Source organism: Amblyraja radiata, chromosome X, assembly GCF_010909765.2.
Source record: "Amblyraja radiata isolate CabotCenter1 chromosome X, sAmbRad1.1.pri, whole genome shotgun sequence".
Taxonomy (NCBI): Eukaryota; Metazoa; Chordata; class Chondrichthyes; order Rajiformes; family Rajidae; genus Amblyraja; species Amblyraja radiata.
In genome coordinates, this window is record NC_045999.1 from 7,401,351 (window position 1) to 7,418,834 (window position 17,484).

Genomic DNA, 17,484 nt, shown 5'->3' on the forward strand with positions numbered 1-17,484 from the left:
TGCTGGCAAGAACAGTACTTTCAGCGCGCTGTTTTGGTGGGAGCCTGATTTTAAAAGGTTTCGAACCTGCACCTCCAGTCACTGGAACCCGTGGGGCAGAATTTCCACTTGATTTTAAGCACACAGATCACAATCTTTCATATTCCTCCCTGTGCAAAGACAAAAGTGTTCCAGGGCCCACACACAACATCCATCACACTGAGATGGTTTTCCGTGAAGAACTCCACAAGCCTTGGAACGTCGGAGCTATCGGTCTGGCCGTGGCCAAGCTGGCCGTAGTTCCCTGGAAAATACAAACAATACACTTGACAGCAAACGGCAGTGGGAGATCAAGGTGTATAAAACGCAGGGGGATAAAACGCCACAAAGTGACTCAGCGGGTCAGGCAGCATCTCTGGAGAACATGGAGAGGTGACGTTTTACGTCAGAACTCATCTATAGACTAATAGTGGTGGGGGCAGGACATAGTCTAGCGGGGGTGATAGGCAGATGGTTGGACAAAGACTAGAGATTAAATTAAAGGACAAAATGTGTGAGAGAAGGGTGGAGGTGGAAGGGAGAAAATGGTTGCAGGTTAGTTATCTAACGTTGACATGGCAACTTACAGCCATAAACACAGACGGAAATAAAGGCAACACAAGGCTGGTTTATGAACAGGAAGTGCACATTCCACACAAAATTTAACAGCTTCACTGTCAGCTTTAGGAAAGAACTCAGTATCCGATTATCAGGAGAATTCTCAGACATCTTTAAACACTCTCTATTCCACTCTGGCGTTCTCCCCTGCATTTATAACCATATAATAATCATATAACAATTACAGCACAGAAACAGGCCCTTCTAGTCCGTGCCGAACACTTATTCTCCCATCTACCTGCACTCAGACCATAACCCTCCATACCTTTCCCGACCATATACCTATCCAATTTATTTTTAAATGATAAAATCGAACCTGCCTTCACCGGAAGCTCATTCCACAGCTACCACTCTCTGAGTAAAGAAGTTCCCCCTCATGTTACCCCTAAACATCTGTCCCTTAATTCTCAAGTCAAGTCCTCTTTTGGAAGACCACAATGTCAAACAAAAAGTAAAAGCCACAAAGTGCTGGAGTAACTAAGAAGGTCATCTTTGGGGAACATGGAAAGGTGACGTTTCAGGTCGGACCCTTCAGACTGATTGTGGAGTGGGGAGGGGGGGGGAACATGACAATAACCAGCATCTGCAGTTCTTTGTGTCTACTTGTGATACACAGGGACTGGAATGACAGAAAGCAAGGCTGCCATTCCATATGAACATCCCCCAAGCTTACACCCGCATGACACCAGTCCACTTGACTTGGCCATGGTGTAAGATCACGCTTGGCTTCAGCTCACAAACTGCCCACACCTTACACTGACTGCACACAGCATCTTTCTCGCAGAGCGTGGTGAGTCTGTGGAATTCTCTGCCTCAGAGGGCGGTAGAGGCAGAATCTCTGGATGCTTTCAAGAGAGAGCTAGGTAGGACTCTTAAAAATAGCGGAATCAGGGGATATGGGGAGAAGGCAGGAACGGGGTACTGATTGGGGATGATCAGCCATGATCACATTGAATGGCGCTGCTGGCTCGAATGGACTACTCCTGCACCTATTGTCTATTGTTTAAACTGGCAGACAGAAACTTAGCTGAAAATGCCACCTGCATGCAAAATTCATCAGCAGGCAAGTGGCTGGGCAAGACCACATCTTTCAACTCCACAGGAGACCACAAACACAACTCAATCACCCATGCAACAGAATAGAGCCTGGTACTTACCCCATCCCCATGTGTACAGTTTACCACATCCTAGATATCAAAAAGAAATTATGTCCTTTAATGGCTAATTACTGGAACAATGTCAAGAACTTGCCTTGAGAGGTTCTATGATCATAAACTAACAGAGACATGCTCTTACAAACCTATCAATTAATAACCAACTGATGAAACGACATCAATGTCCTTAATCTCAACATTATTGTCCCACACATTTACTTTACCAACCTCAATGAGATTTTTTTTACACATTGTATTCAGCATCATGGAAATCACTGCTGCGGTTCACAATTAAAAATAGGAATATGTGCCAAAATACACAACATGAAAGGTTAATATTTCAGAAATGTGAATTTACACCAGACAGACAGACACAAAATGCTGGAGTATCTCAGCGGGACAGGTAGCATCCTTAAGCCCCTGTCCCACTTAGGAAACCTGAACGGAAACCTCTGGAGACTTTGCGCCCCACCCAAGGTTTCCGTGCGGGAGACTGACAAAAACCTCCGGGAACTGCACGGAAACCTTGGGTGGGGCGCAAAGTCTCCAGAGATTTCTGTTCAGGTTTCCTAAGTGGGTCAGGCATTAGAGAGAAGGAAAGGGCGACGTTTCGGAGATTGAAGAAAGGTCTGGACCTGAAGCGTCACCCGTTCCTTCTCACCAGAGATGCTGCCTGTCCCGCTGAGTTACTCCAGCATTTTATGTCGATCTTCGGTGCAGTTCCTTCCGAGACTTGTATTTACACCACCTTGTATTTCAACTGTTATCTCTTGGTGTTTTGTGGAAAGGATTTTGTATTCTGTCCCCACATTAACCTTGTGGATTATTACCAATAGGGTAGCGGTAATAATCTATCGTGGGCCGAATGGGGTGGGAGATTGCAACCTTCACGTGGTCCGCCTTATTTCGACGAATGCAATCAACCTGGCGTGCACAATCAAGTAAGATCAAATAGAACAAGTTGTCCTACAACTTTAGGCCGTGCACGCCATACGCAAGAAGAAGAAGTGGGCCAAATCAAATTAAACTTGTAGTTCTGGTGTCACGGAGCGCTTGTATAACCTGAGTAACATTCACCTCTCGACAGCTTGAGAGTGAATGCTTTCATTCTCGTGTTAAAATACTGCACATCCAAAACATCAGCTCCAGTATTTGTGACTATCTCCACCTGACTCCACAGCACGACTCATTTGCCATCCAACCCCTGCATCCATCTACCGCTTGTTCAAGAAGGAACTGCAGATGCTGGAAAATCGAAGGTAGACAAAAGTGCTGGAGAAACTCAGCGGGTGAGGCAACATCTATGGAGCGAAGGAAATAGGCAACGTTTCGGGACGAAACGTTGCCTATTTCCTTCGCTCCATAGATGCTGCCTCACCCGCTGAGTTTCTCCAGCACTTTTGTCTACCTTCCATCTACCACTTGCCAGTTCTTGCTCCGCCCCTTCCCCTCGCCGCTCTCGACCAGCTAACTCCCCTTCATTCAGTCAGACTGAAGGAGGGACCCGATCCGACCAGTCATGTGTCCGTTCCCTCCACAGCCACTGTTCCTTCAGCAGTTTGTGTTTTTACCTCAAGATTTCAGCTGTAGTTTAGAGATACAGCGCGGAATCAGGCCCTTCATCCCACCTAGTCCGTGCCGACCAGCGATCTCCGCACATTAACACTATCCTACACACACTAGGGTCAATTTTTACCAAGCCAATTAACCTACAAACCTGTACGTCTTTGGAGTGTGGGAGAAAGCTGGAGCTCTCGGGGAAAACCCACGCAGGTCACGGGGAGAACGTACAAACTCCGAACAGACAGCATACATAGTCAGGATGGAACCCGGGGCTCTGGTACACCGCCGTGCAGCCCATCTTGTGTCTCCATTAAGATTGTTAAGGGCTTGGACACGCTAGAGACAGGAAACATTTTCCAGATGTTGGGTGAGTCCAGAACCAGGGGCCACAGTTTAAGAATAAGGGGTAAGCCATTTAGAACGGAGACGAGGAAACACTTTTTCTCACAGAGAGTGGTGAGTCTGTGGAATTCTCTGCCTCAGAGGGCGGTGGAGACAGGATGCTTTCAAGAGAGAGCTAGATAGGGCTCTTAAAAATAGCGGAGTCAGGGGGTATGGGGAGAAGGCAGGAACGGGGTACTGATTCTGGATGATCAGCCATGATCACATTGAATGGCGGTGCTGGCTCGAAGGGCCAAATGGCCTACTCCTGCACCTATTGTCTATTGTCTAATAAATGATTAATTTCCCAACTGAAGCCAATATTGACACCACAGATGCGGCTTCCGTTGTGTGCAGAGAAACATTTCCCAGTGCCGGTCGGTACTTACTGGTGACAGCCGCCGTATGTCGTGACCCACAGCTGACTTTACACATCTCCAACTCGCCTGGGAAGTCCAACAGGGCTGGAAACGCTTGAATTGAGATGAACACATTAACGATCCCGATATTCCCCTCACCTGCATCCTTCAGGGCCGGAGAGCCTGCAAGTCAATATTTAATAGTTTAAGCCAGAGGCATTTATGCAAACACTGATCAACACCTACAAATTCTGAATGCAAGATATTCTGTGCATGTGATGTTATTGAAGGCATCAAACTTAAGCAAGCAACTTTGATGACTCGGGAACAACCACACAGTAAAGATCATGACTGTGCATTTTCCCAAAATAACGCTCTCAGCTCAACAATGACCACTTGTTGAATTACAGGTGGCAGTCCAAGAGCAGCAAAAGACATAACTGTCCGTGACTCCGTTTATGCAGAACTGGTGTTACAAACACAGGGGCAGCACGGTGGCTCAGCGGTAGAGTTGCTGCCTTACAGCGCCAGAGACCCGGGTGCTGTCTGTACGGAGTTCGTACGTTTTCCGTTTGACCGCGTGGGTTTTCTACCATGTTCCATGTTGGTTTCAGTAAAATTGCAAATGGCCCCTGGTGTGTGTAGGATAGTGCTAGTATACGGGGTGATCGCTGGTCGGCGGGGACTCAGTGGGCCGAAGGGCCCGTTCCCGCGCCATTTCTCTAAAACACTTTTTCTCACAGAGAGTGGTGAGTCTGTGGACTTCTCTGCCTCAGAGGGCGGTGGAGGCAGGTTCTCTGGATACTTTCAAGAGAGAGCTAGATAGGGCTCTTAAAAATAGCAGAGTCAAGGGATATGGGGAGAAGGCAGGAACGGGGTACTGATTGGTGATGATCAGCCATGATCACATTGAATGGCGGTGCTGGCTCGAAGGGCCGAATGGCCTACTCCTGCACCTATTGTCTAAATCAATTAAAAGGGGCATTTGGAGTGTTTCAAGACCAAATGCAGACTTGGAAAACTTTAGATATTAACGCAGTTTGTACATACAGATCTCCGCACCTTCTCCAGACGGCCCTGTCTGTAGGGAGAGCTGTTGATGTTCCTCCCCTGATTGCAGTTTTGTTGGCAGACCCAACTGTCCGGACTCATTCCAGCCCCACACGTACACGTCACCCGAAGCTGATAAGTTTAAAAAAATGCAATTTCTAATTAAACAAGACGAGAAACATCCCATCTCTTACAGCAGAGCAGTGCTGTATATTTCTCAGTAAAGGACCTGTCCCACTTCCACGACCCACTTCATGACCTCTGCCGAGTTTGCTCTTGACTCATACTCGTAGCATGGTCGTCATGAGGTCGTAGCAGGTCGTGATGCTAGTCGTAGGTACTCGTGGCATCAAGTAGGTCGGGGCGTTTTTTCAACACAATATAAAATGTCCACAAGTAAAAAAGGTCGTGAAATAGATCCTGAAAGTGGGACAGGCCCTTAAGAAAGCCCCAAGTAAATCTCTCAGATAGCGCCAATATCTTCCGATCTAGATTTGGGAAAATTACTTTTAAAAGTGTTGGATAAATGTGTGATCGCAGGATAGCAGAGGAGGAAGTCCGATCACTAATTCTGGTCTATCTTGGCTGAGACGTTCCGGAGATGGGCTACCACGGGAAAACCTGGATGGTTACTGCGGTCACAAAGTTGTGACTCTTGCCCGAAAATATTCACACAAAGTCTGATGCAACTTCCTAACGACATCTCTACCCACAGATTAGGGACAGTTTCTTCCCAGTTTTTATCAGGCAACTGAACCAACCCACCAACAACTAGAGAGTGGTCCTAAGCTACTATCCACATCATTGGAGACCCTCGTACCATCATTAGTTGGATTTTACCTTGCACTAAGTATTATTCCCGAGATCACATATCTGTACACTGTGGACAGCCCAATTGTAATCATCTATAGTCTTTCCGCTAACTGCTTAGCACGCAACAAAAGCCTATCACTGTATCTCGGTACACGTGACAGTACACTAAACTAAACTGAGAATGGCACACTAATGATTGGCAAAGGAAACAAATATTTCGTCACAGCCCATTAGAACATCGAACGTGGAGTTTGCACGTGCTCCCTGTGACCACGTGGGTTTCCTCCACGTTCTCAGGCTTCCTCCTACATCTCAGACGTGTCGGTTGGTGGGTTCAATGGTCGCAGTAACTTGCCCCTAGTGTTTAGATTAGTGATGGAATCTGGGAACTGTTGAGAAGAACACAGGGAGAATAAAATGTGATAAGTGTAGGATTAATATAAAAATAGGTGCTTGTTGGTCAGCGTGGACTATACGGACTGGATTGCCTGCTTCTGTAGTGCAAGACATATTACTCTCTGGCTCCCTTGCTATCAGGCCCCAAGATGTCCCTCAATGGTCATTTATAGAGGCTCTGAGGCTAGTTTTCAATGATGGAGATAAACTCAATAGCCTTTGCCTTTTGAACCTGTGGAGACACCAACATTGCACAGGGTGGCGCAGCGGTAGAGTTGCTGCCTTATAGAGCTTACAGCGCCAGAGGCCCGGGTTCAATCCTGACCACGGGTGCTGTCTGTACGGAGTTTGCATGTTCTCCCCGTGACCGCATGGGATTTCTCCGAGATCTTCGGTTTCCTCCCCACACTTCAAAGACGTGCACGTTTGCAGATTAATTGGCTTGGTGTAAATGTAATTTGTCCCGAGTGTGTGCAGGATAGTGTTAGTGTGTAGGGATCGCTGGTCGGTGCAGACTCAGTGGGCCGAAGGGCCTGTTTCCGCGCTGTATCTCTAAACTAAACTACATATGTGTCAGGGATTTGCAAATAGTAAGCAGGCATAACCCAGGCACAATGTCAAAGCTTACCATTGGTACATATGGAGTGCCAGGTCCCCGCTGCTATCTCAGCCATCGCCAGTCCATGCAACGCCTCCACAACCCGCGGCTCTGCTTCATCCTCAACACTGCCATGTCCCAACTGACCATGTCTGCAACCAGGAATAGCAAGCTGCTAAAACAGAACCAGGGAACCGGACCTGTATATACACACACATGCAAATAGAGATGCTGGAAATGGAGAGAGCTGGAGGAACTCAGCAGGCTAGTCAGCATCTGTACTGAGAAAGGACGGACATACATCAACCGACTCCAACTGGTCCAGAACGCAGCCGCCCGACTCATCACCCACACCAAATTCTGGCATCACATCACTCCAGTCCTCAAACAACTTCACTGGCTTCCCATCTCCCACCGGATCACCTACAAAATCCTGATCCTCACCTACAAAGCCCTCCACCATCTGGCCCCCCCATATCTCACTGACCTCCTCTTCCCCCTACCAACCCTCACCGTCTCTCAGATCCACATCAGCCGGTCTCCTCTCCATCCACAAGTCCAACCTCTGCAGTTTTGGGGACAGAGCCTTCTCCAGGGCAGCTCCCAGGCTCTGGAACTCCCTCCCCCAACTGATCCGCAATTCCGTGTCCCTCACCATCTTCCAGTCCCGCCTCAAGACCCATCTCTTCACCTCTGCCTATCCTTAGCCCCACGTCCCCCTCCCTTTTCATCTGTGCATTAATTGCCTCATACTGTGTTTTGTATTGAATTCTGTCTTTACTTTGTGTACTAGTCATGTCTCTACTATTTATTTCATTCCCCTTACATGTTTTTCCTCTACCTGCTAAATTTTTGTAAGGTGTCCTTGAGACTCTTGAAAGGCGCCCATAAATAAAATTTATTATTATTATTATTATTATACAACCTTCCGGATCTGATCCGCCTGAAGTGGAACGTTAGTCAACCAGCAGTATGAAGAAAGTTTAGAGGATCGAGAATGCTTTTAAAAATGAAAGCATACTTCCGTTTACGTAGAAATATTCTCAATACAGGGAAGGTCTGGGGGAAAACAGGATGAAATGGATTAATAGTTTGAAAGTTAAAGTAGATTGGAATAAAGATGAAGTGATTTAATGATTCAGTCAGAGTTATTCGCGTGGGATTTAGTCAGTGATCCCGGGTTCCCCATTACACCCACGAACTACATGATCTCCCGTCACCCACACAATGCACACACTAACATCAAAGTGTGAATATGATCAGAAGTTGTCATAATGCACAATATTACCTTTGCACCTTTAATATGGTAAAATGTTGGAAAATACTTAATCTGAATTCCATCAGACAAACCATGTTACATCAGATGTTAGCATCGGTGGCTAAAAAGAAGGGTCTAGATTGAAAAAAACCCAAAACTTTTTCCCCCAGAGATGCTGCCTGATCCGCTGAGTTACTCCAGCACTTTGTGCCAATCTTTGGATCCCTTAATGTGCAGGTTGTGCTCATATTTCAGAACAGGGTTCAGCTGCAAAGGAAGATATCCCGTAATTAAATTTAAAACGTAGGCTTTACCGTCCGGAGCCCCAGGAATACAGCGTCCAGTCAAAGGTCAGCAAGAGAGCATGTTCACCGCCCAGGGCCAGCCTCCTCGCCTGAAGCCGTGGCGACAGAGGTTTGTAGAATGGAGGAGTTGTGGTAATGTAGCCGCCAGGGATTAATGGAAATGCTGCAGAGGGAAAGAGAGAGAGAGAGAGATGGAGGGAATGTAATAAAGACAAGAAATCCTGAAGATAATGCATCGAACGTGAAGACTGGTGGATGGAAGATGAGGACAAGTTGAACCCAGTTGTGTTCTCTGGCTGGGAGAAGAATGGGCAAGTGGAGGATTACAGGAGATGGAACAAAAGCAGATGATAGCTCTTTAGACTTTAGCGATACAGCGTGGGAACAGGCCCTTCAGCCCACCGAGTTGGCGCCATTCGGGTTGTAAGGCAGCAACTCTACCGCTGTGCCACCCCAATCTGTAATCCAACCATAACCTCTGTCAACCATAATGGGAAGGAGGCCACAGGCACCTCGCGGGCATCCCACAGCCATCTTCCCCACAGCCATCAGACTATTAAACTCAACTCAAACAAAAATCTGAACTTTAATAGCCTATTGCACTTTATATGCTTATTTATGCGTTCTATATATATATTATATTCAATGGTTATATATATATTCAATGGTATATGGACATACTGATATGTTCTGTATTTATTTATGCCTACAATATTCTGTTGTGCTGAAGCAAAGCAAGACTTTCATTGTCCTATTTGGGACACATGACAATAAACTCTCTTGCTCATTTATTGCTCATTATTCTATGTTCGCTCTTCTGGGTGAGATGCTAACTGCATTTCGTTGTCTCTGTACTGTACACTGCACAATGACAATAACGATTGAATCTGAATCTGAATCTTGAATCTTGAGAAAAAGAATCGTGACAAGAGCAAAGACTGGCTTCAACTGCTATACCTGTGTTTGGATTCTCCTCTTCCTGTAGATGTTTAGTCCAAATCACAGAACCCATGGTGTCTCCAGTGGGGCAGAGGCTTGGGACATCCCAGCACTCCACTCTATCCTGCCACAACGTTAGCAGGTATTTCTCCGAGGTCAGGATGTCTCTGCATCGTTGTTGATCCCGGTTGTTAATGTATATCTGGTGCCGAGGACCATCGGCAACAAAGCCCCAGAAATGAATAGATCCATCACCTGCGGCCAAACAGAAACAACATTAGTGGGATGTAACTAACTCTGAAGGCTTACAATGACCTGTAAGCAGACTGAATGGGCCATAAAATGACCTGTAAACACATATTTCATCTCCTTTCCTGAAAATCACATTTGCAGGATTACAATGCTGCAGGGTGACAGGAGAAACACTGATGCAAATACTCAGCAGCTCTGGCAGCTCTGCTAGAGAGAAGAGAAGAGTTTACTTATAATGAGTAAAACATTATCTTTGATTTGCTCTCCACAGATGCTGTCTAATCTGCTGAATATTTCCAGCACTATAGTTTTGTTTTTACTTTTCAAAGCTCTGTTTGACATAATTGCATTGTTAAATTTAGCGAATAGGGCCCTTTGTCACTCGTTCTTCATACACTTTCCTCGCCATTCCCTGATTCCACAAGGCATCGCGGCCTACAGGGGAAATCGGCAAGCCAGCAAGAGCTGCCGCGGTCTTCTGACCAAAAGCAAAGCCCGGCGTACCGTGGCCTGTAGGGGGTAGCCGCCGAGCCAGCCCGTGCGTGGAGGACCCGGCGGACCGCGGCCTACACGTCTTTGGGATGAGGGAGGATACCGGAGCACCGAGAGGAAACAGGAACAATGTACAAACATCGCACAGACAGCACCCGTAGTCAAGTCAAGTCACATTTATTTCTATAGCACATTTAAATAACAACTCTCGTTGGCCAAAGTGCTTTACATTTGTTATAATAGTATAAACAAACAAACTATACATATATACATATAGCCCTCACTCAGAGGACGTTAAATAAGGCTTGGAAGTACAGATAAGTTTTAGACTTAAAGGAGTCGATGGAGGGGGCAGTTCTGATGGGAAGAGGGATGCTGTTCCACAGTCTAGGAGCTGCAACCGCAAAGGCACGGTCGCCCTTGAGCTTTTGCCTAGACCGCAGGATGTCCAGCAACCCCAAAGTCGGCCAATCTGAGGGACCTGGAGGTGGAGTGATGGGTGAGAAGACTTTTTATATAGGTGGGGGCAAGCCCATTGACGGCTTTGTAGACATAGAGGAGGATCTTGAAATGTATTCGGAACCGCACAGGGAGCCAGTGGAGTGAGGCCAGGATCGGGGTGATGTGGTCCCTTTTTCGGGCGCCCGTCAGGAGTCTCGCTGCGGCGTTTTGGACCAGTTGCAGGCGGGACAGGGAGGATTGGCTGATGCCACTGTAAAGGAAGTTGCAGTAATCTAGGCGGGAGGAGATAAATGTGTGGATGATCTTTTCGAGGTCATCAAACTGGAGGAATTGTTTTATTTTAGCTATCGTCCGAAGCTGAAAGAAGCTGGCTGTTACCACGGCATTCATTGTTCTTTATCTCTCCCCATCACCGTCTATATCTCTCGTTTCCCTTCTCCCTAACCAGTGTGAAGAAGGGTCTCGACCCGAGACGTCACCCGTTCTTTCTATCCAGAGATGCTGCCTGCCAGCTGAGTTACTCCAGCACTAATAGTCAGGATGGAACCCGGGTCTCTGGCGCTGTAAGGCAGCAACTCGCCCGCTGTGTCACCGTAACTGGAGGAGAACAAAGGCAGACCTGGGACGACAGATGGCACAATGGGCTAAGTGTTCGGCTGGCAACCGGAAGGTAGCCGGTTCGAATCCCGCTTGGAGTGCATACTGTCGTTGTGTCCTTGGGCAAGACACTTCACCCACCTTTGCCTGTGTGTGAATGTGTGTGAGTGATTGGTGGGGCCGTAGGCGCAGATTGGCAGCCACGCTTCCGTCAGTCTGCCCCAGGGCAGCTGTGGCTACAGAAGTAGCTCACCACCACCGAGTGTGACTGAGGAGTGAATGAATAATGCGATGTAAAGCGCCTTGAGTATTAGAAAGGCGCTATATAAATCCCATCCATTATTATTATTAGACCTGGCACGGATACTGTGCATACTTTGTAAGCGCCCTTACATGGCAACTATTTGCATACCCGAGTATGCAAGCAAAGAATTTCACTTTGACTTGTCACATGTGACAAAGTATTCATTCATTCGTAAAGTACTCATGCGCCCATGCGGAATATGAGATGCTGTTCCAGGCTTCCCCCCCTGCACGGACTCGCCTCTCCAGCCGGCCGAGTGACTCCAGGCGGGGCAGACCTTGACCATGCTGTGCCCCGGTCGTGGCCCCGAGCCGCAGGCCGCCAGCTGGCGGGGTTCCAGCACCCTGTCAGCCGCCACGCCGGGAACTGTCTGCCCGAAGCGGTTAAAGCCGAAGCCAAACCACCGGCCGGAGGTGGACGGAGCGGCTGCTCCTGTTGCCGCCATCCCCAGAGTGACGGACAACCGACGGCCGTTACTTTCCAAACCGCCGGCCGCGCCGCCATGTTGAGAAGGACCGCCCTCACCCCCAGCAGCCACCGCGCACAGGGCGAGGATGCCGCCATGTTGAGAAGGACCGCCCTCACTCCCCACAGCAACCGCGCACAGGGCGAGGATGCCGCCATGTTGAGAAGGACCGCCCTCACTCCCCACAGCAACCACGCACAGGGCGGGTGAGACCGCCACCATGTTCAGAAGAAACGCCCTCACCCCCAGCAGCCACCGCGCACAGGGCGGGTGAGACCGCCGCCATGTTGAGAAGGACCGCCCTCACCCCCAGCAGCCACCGCGCACAGGGCGGGTGAGTCCGCCGCCATGTTGAGAAGGACCGCCCTCACTCCCCACAGCAACCACGCCCAGGGCGGGCTCGACCGCCACCATGTTGAGAAGGATCGCCCTCACTCCCAGCGGCCGCCGCGCCCAGGGCAGGCTCGACCGCCGCCATGTTGAGAAGGACCGCCCTCACTCCCAGCGGCCGCCGCGCCCAGGGCGGGCTCGACCGCCACCATGTTGAGAAGGATCGCCCTCACTCCCAGCGGCCGCCACGCCCAGGGCGGGCTCGACCGCCGCCATGTTGAGAAGGACCGCCCTCACTCCCCACAGCAACCACGCACAGGGCGGGTGAGACCGCCACCATGTTGAGAAGGACCGCCCTCACTCCCAGCGGCCGCCGCGCCCAGGGCGGGCTCGACCGCCGCCATGTTGAGAAGGGACGCCCTCCTGCCCAGCTTCTCTCTGTCAACTATTGCCCTGCACTTATATTATCCAAATTCATCCAAACATAATAACAAATACAAGTGGCTTTATTGGTGGGTATTCACTTAAGTGGGGGCAGCTCGTTGGCAAGTGGAATGATTACATAACAAAATAACAGTTTTACAACTGAAAAAGAACACAAAGTAAGAAAAGGCAATGTGAAACATACACAAGGAACAGCAGATGCTAGAATGTCGAGTAAAACACAAAGTGCTGGAGGAACTCAGCAGGTTGGGCAGCATCTAGAGACATTTCTATTGACTATTGACATTTCAGGTCCAAGTACCAATTTAGAATGGTCAAGGCTAGATTTATGAACCACGATTATATGTTTTAAAAATGAATTCCTGTACTTCCATGTTTACCATCACCTGAATTTCAATTCCACAACTAATCCTAAGAGACCAGAACTTGCATCTCTTACAGTCCACAAACCTCGCTGCTCATTCATTCAGTTATACATTTTATCATGTCAGCTATTTGGACCAGGTTCAAGAACAATTACAAAAGAACAGCTCATACACTGATTAAATAGTCCTTATGTCCTAAAAGCACTCTGCCTCTGGAGAATATGTGCCTAGCCTTGAAGGGCAATGAGTTATAGAGGCAGTGTATCAAGAAAAAATATTGATCATGTCAAATTATTTCATTTCACATCATCTGCTGGAAGTGGCCATTACATTGTTGGGTTGTTCTGCAAATGCTCGTCCCAACCCCATCACATCTCTTTACGTTTCTATCTCCTGCAGGTTAACCATCCTAACACCTAAACTCTGCCCACTCTCTTTCACTGACCACAAGCTGAAGCAGATCGTTCAAAGCCGAATATCCAAATTTACTTCACGCTAAATTTTCCAATACAAATGTCTCCACATCCAATTATCATTACACGTACAATTTTAAGGTTCAATTAACATTAATGCATGGAAACTTCTAGATCTGTAAATTAAATTCATAATTAGAACATTCTGAGGCCAGTGGAGAATTCCTAAGTTATCAGCAACATGGTCCTTTCATGAAACACTACAATTTTTTGGGTGGTTTTCTCAAAGCCATTGGGTTACTGGTTCCATAGGAATGGTAAGCTTTCAAGCATCTTTGACCATTATGCATGGTTGCCTAATCCAGGCGCTATTATCAGATGTAGACACAAAGTACTGGAGTAGCTCAGTGGGTCAGGCAGCATCTCTGAAGAAAAAGGATGTTTCGGGTCAGCACCCTTCTTCAGTAATCAGATGCTTGTGTGTTTCTACCCCAGTTTCTAATGTGATTTAAGATCCCCTGATTATTGTTTCTTTAGAATATGCAAAATTACATGAATGCAGATAATAAACAAGTTCACATTCGGTATTAAACTAACTATGCTAGACTAGATTGGATTCGATGGTTCTTTTCCCAGAGAGAATCTCTGAAGCACATTGCCCGCTGGAGTGCTGACAACCCATCCCTGAGAGGAATCTGGAGATTTCAGGCTGGGAGAAACTAGACTGGTTTGAATTGCCTTAGATGACTTTTTCCTCATTTGCCCGATGGAGCAAGTGTCTCTGCCCTACCAGACATCTCCGTATCACTATCAGCTGCAGTGACTGGCTGAATGTGCCGATCGGGGCACGGCAGGATGCCCAGAAACCGGTGTAGAAAGACTCAACTGTTGTGTTGTACCACTGGAGAGATCAGACTTTGGTAAAGTGACAGCACAGAAAAATCCTGCAACACCTCGTGTAAATCAATTATGCCGTGTCATAAGACTGAGCTCCCTTGCAGGGTTCAACTCTGCAAACAGTAAAGGGCTGCCATTGCAATATTCAGTAGCAGTATGTTATCAACAGGCATAATGTGGGACAGATTATTCATCCAGAGGTCACAGGTTTGCAGTGAAGAGCATAGTGCAAGTGTTTCTGAGCTGCAAGATCCCCGCTACGTCCTGCCCTTGCTCCCACTAGGGGCTGCTCCCCTCCTCGCTGGGTTTAATGAGCCTGTACTCCACCGCCCGCTTCAGGCAGTCCTTGGCAGTAGCCGACGCTTTGGATTTCTTCTCGTCGCCGTCCTTGGCCAGCGTGGACATGATCTCCATCATCTCCGAGTCCATGAGCAGCGCGGCGAGCTCCCGGTCGGCGTTCATCAGGTTGAGGGTGATGGCGGCGCCGCGATGCTGCAGGTCCACGTTGGGGCTCAGCACCAGCGCCTGCAGGATCTCCAGCCAGTGGCTGGTCTGCCGGGGGGGGGGAAGGAGAGACAAAGCGTAATAACAAAACAGAACGCTGCAACAACAAACAGAACGCTGCAAGGTACATCTCGCATAGTCCAGGTGGACATCTTTAGACTTTAGACATACAGCGTGGAAACAGGCCCTTCGGCCCACCGAGTCTGTGCCGACTAGTGACCACTCCGTATACTGGCACTGTCCTACACGATAGGGGCAATTTACAGAAGCCAATTAACCTACATCTTTGGCGTGTGGGAGGAAACAGGAGCACCCGGAGAAAACCCACACAGTCACAGGGGGAACGTTCCAACATCACCAGCAGTCACGATCGAACCAGGGTCTCTGGCGCTGTAGGGCAGCATCTCTACCGCTGTGCCGTTTGTCTGATCGCCGGGGGGGGGGGGGGGGGGGGGAGGGTATGCTGAGATCTAGTGAGCTGGTGTGCAGCAGTGAGCAGGGGCGGTATGCAGAGGTTCAGTGAGCAGGGGAGAGTGCCGGAGGTACTCACCACCTGTGTCAGCTTGGTGCAGAGTTTTGGCTGCAGCGAGGTCAGGAAGGCCACAGCGCCCGCGGCGGCACACCTCAGCTTCTCCTCCTCCTCGCCACTGTACAGCACCAGGAGCTTCAGCCGATCCGAGCCCTCGGCCAGGAACATCTCCTGCACCTGAGACCACACACAAAGGGAGCGACAAAGAAGTCGGTCAGCAGCAAATAAATATTCCTTTCCCATCTAAACAAGGAGCAAGCGGGTTAACATAGAATTTGTGCGAATGGGTGATTGATGATCAGCATGGACTCAGTGGGCCAAAGGGCGTTTAATTGCTATACCTTTAGGTTATGTTTAGAGATACAGCGCGGCGGAAACAGGCCCACCGGGCCAGCAATCCCCGCACGTTAACACTATCCTACACCCACTAGGGATAATTTTACATTTACCAAGTCAATTAACCTACCAACCTGTACGTCTTTGGAGTGTGGGAGGAAACCGAGGCTCTCGGAGAAAAACCCACGCAGGTCACGGGGAGAACGTACAAACTCCGTAAAGACAGCGCCCGTAGTCGGGATCGAACCCGGGTCTCCGGCGCTGCGTTCGCTGTAAGGCAGCAACTCCACCGCTGCGCCACCGTGACAATCAATCCATTCCATCAAATTTTTACAGACAGAAGAAAATGCTATTCCCCTCCATGCTTTACTAAAAAAGACACAAAGTGCTGGAGTAACTCAGTGTTTCTGATTTATGGATTTCTGGACAAACTGGACAGGTGATGTTTCCTGTCAGGAGCATTTTCAGACTTACTCAATTTTTGGGTCTCGACCCGAAACGTCACCCGTTCCTTCTCTCCAGAGATGTTGCCTGTCCCGCTGAGTTACTCTTTTTGTGTCTATCTTACTCAATATTTTAGCTAGTTACTAAAACCCCCCCCCAAAAAAAAAATGCAGATGCTGGAAATGAAAACAGAATATACTGAAGTTACTCAGCAGGTCAGACAGCCTCTGTGGAGAGAGAAATCAGTCAGCATTTCAGATGGACAACATTCCCTGTTCCAATGTGAGGGTCATAAACCTTATATGTTACCGGTTTCTTAATCCACAGATGATGTTTGACCAACTGAGTATCTCCTGCAGGTAAAGACAAGGAACGGCAGCTGCTGGTTTACCAAGGAAAGACACAAAGTGCTGGAGTACCTAGCGGGTCAGGCAGCATCCCTTGAGAACATGGATAGGTGACGTTTCAGGTCCGGACCTTTCTTAACCCTGACCCTAGCTTCAGGTCTGAAGAAGAATCCCAACCCGAAACGTCATCCATCCACGTTCACCAGAGAAGCTGCCTGACCCGCTGAGTTACTCCAAATGATAAAGTATTATTCATTCATTTGTGTATAACCATATAACAATTACAGCACGGAAACAGGCCATCTCGACCCTTCTAGTCCGTGCCGAACACGTATTCTCCCCTAGTCCCATATACCTGCGCTCAGACCATAACCCTCCATTCCTTTCCCGTCCATATAACTATCCAATTTATTTTTAAATGATAAAAACGAACCTGCCTCCACCACCTTCACTGGAAGCTCATTCCACACAGCCACCACTCTCTGAGTAAAGAAGTTCCCCCTCATGTTACCCCTAAACTTCTGTCCCTTAATTCTCAAGTCATGTCCCCTTGTTTGAATCTTCCCTACTCTCAGTGGGAAAAGCTTATCCACTTCAACTCTGTCTATCCCTCTCATCATTTTAAAGACCTCTATCAAGTCCCCCCTTAACCTTCTGCGCTCCAAAGAATAAAGCCCTAACTTGTTCAACCTTTCTCTGTAACTTAGTTGCTGAAACCCAGGCAACATTCTAGTAAATCTCCTCTGTACTCTCTCTATTTTGTTGACGTCCTTCCTATAATTAGGCGACCAAAATTGTACACCATACTCCAGAATTGGCCTCACCAATGCCTTGTACAATTTTAACATTA

The 17,484-nt window shown here is 48.2% G+C and overlaps 2 protein-coding genes across 3 annotated transcripts in view; both read right to left on the bottom strand.

Annotated features, from left to right (window-relative positions):
- Positions 1–96: 96 nt before the first annotated feature.
- rccd1 (RCC1 domain containing 1) lies at positions 97–12,062 on the bottom strand. Of its 2 annotated transcripts, none has more exons than XM_033014776.1 (8): positions 11,800–12,062; positions 9,471–9,707; positions 8,523–8,676; positions 6,981–7,102; positions 5,156–5,275; positions 4,124–4,276; positions 1,794–1,823; positions 97–283 (listed from the first exon to the last, which is right to left on the bottom strand). In XM_033014776.1, exons 1-8 carry the CDS (start codon positions 12,002–12,004, stop codon positions 138–140), a joined length of 1,167 nt encoding a protein of 388 aa, XP_032870667.1. In that variant the 5' UTR covers positions 12,005–12,062; the 3' UTR covers positions 97–137. The 2 variants fall into 2 exon arrangements, with proteins under 2 accessions (XP_032870667.1, XP_032870666.1); XM_033014775.1 differs by having other exon boundaries at positions 5,144–5,275.
- Positions 12,063–12,843: 781 nt separating this feature from the next.
- Positions 12,844–17,484, bottom strand: part of unc45a (unc-45 myosin chaperone A) — a 39,032-nt gene continuing 34,391 nt past the window's right edge. The window contains exons 19-20 of the mRNA XM_033014772.1: positions 15,529–15,684; positions 12,844–15,026 (exon numbers count right to left, since the gene is read on the bottom strand). Coding sequence (XP_032870663.1) covers positions 14,754–15,026; positions 15,529–15,684 — 429 coding nt within the window. The 3' untranslated portion in view covers positions 12,844–14,753. The remainder of the gene's footprint in view (positions 15,027–15,528; positions 15,685–17,484) is intronic.

What these genes read in the sequence shown, in the direction of transcription:
- rccd1 (XM_033014775.1), bottom strand. Translation starts at nt 12,004, where the DNA reads ATGGCGGCAACAGGAGCAGCCGCTCCGTCCACCTCCGGCCGGTGGTTT. An exon ending in GCACTCCATATGTACCAATG is followed by an intron (nt 5,276 to 6,980) that starts GTAAGCTTTGAC and finishes TAAACTTATCAG; the next exon opens with CTTCGGGTGACGTGTACGTG. An exon ending in ACATACGGCGGCTGTCACCA is followed by an intron (nt 1,824 to 4,123) that starts GTAAGTACCGAC and finishes TTTGATATCTAG; the next exon opens with GATGTGGTAAACTGTACACA.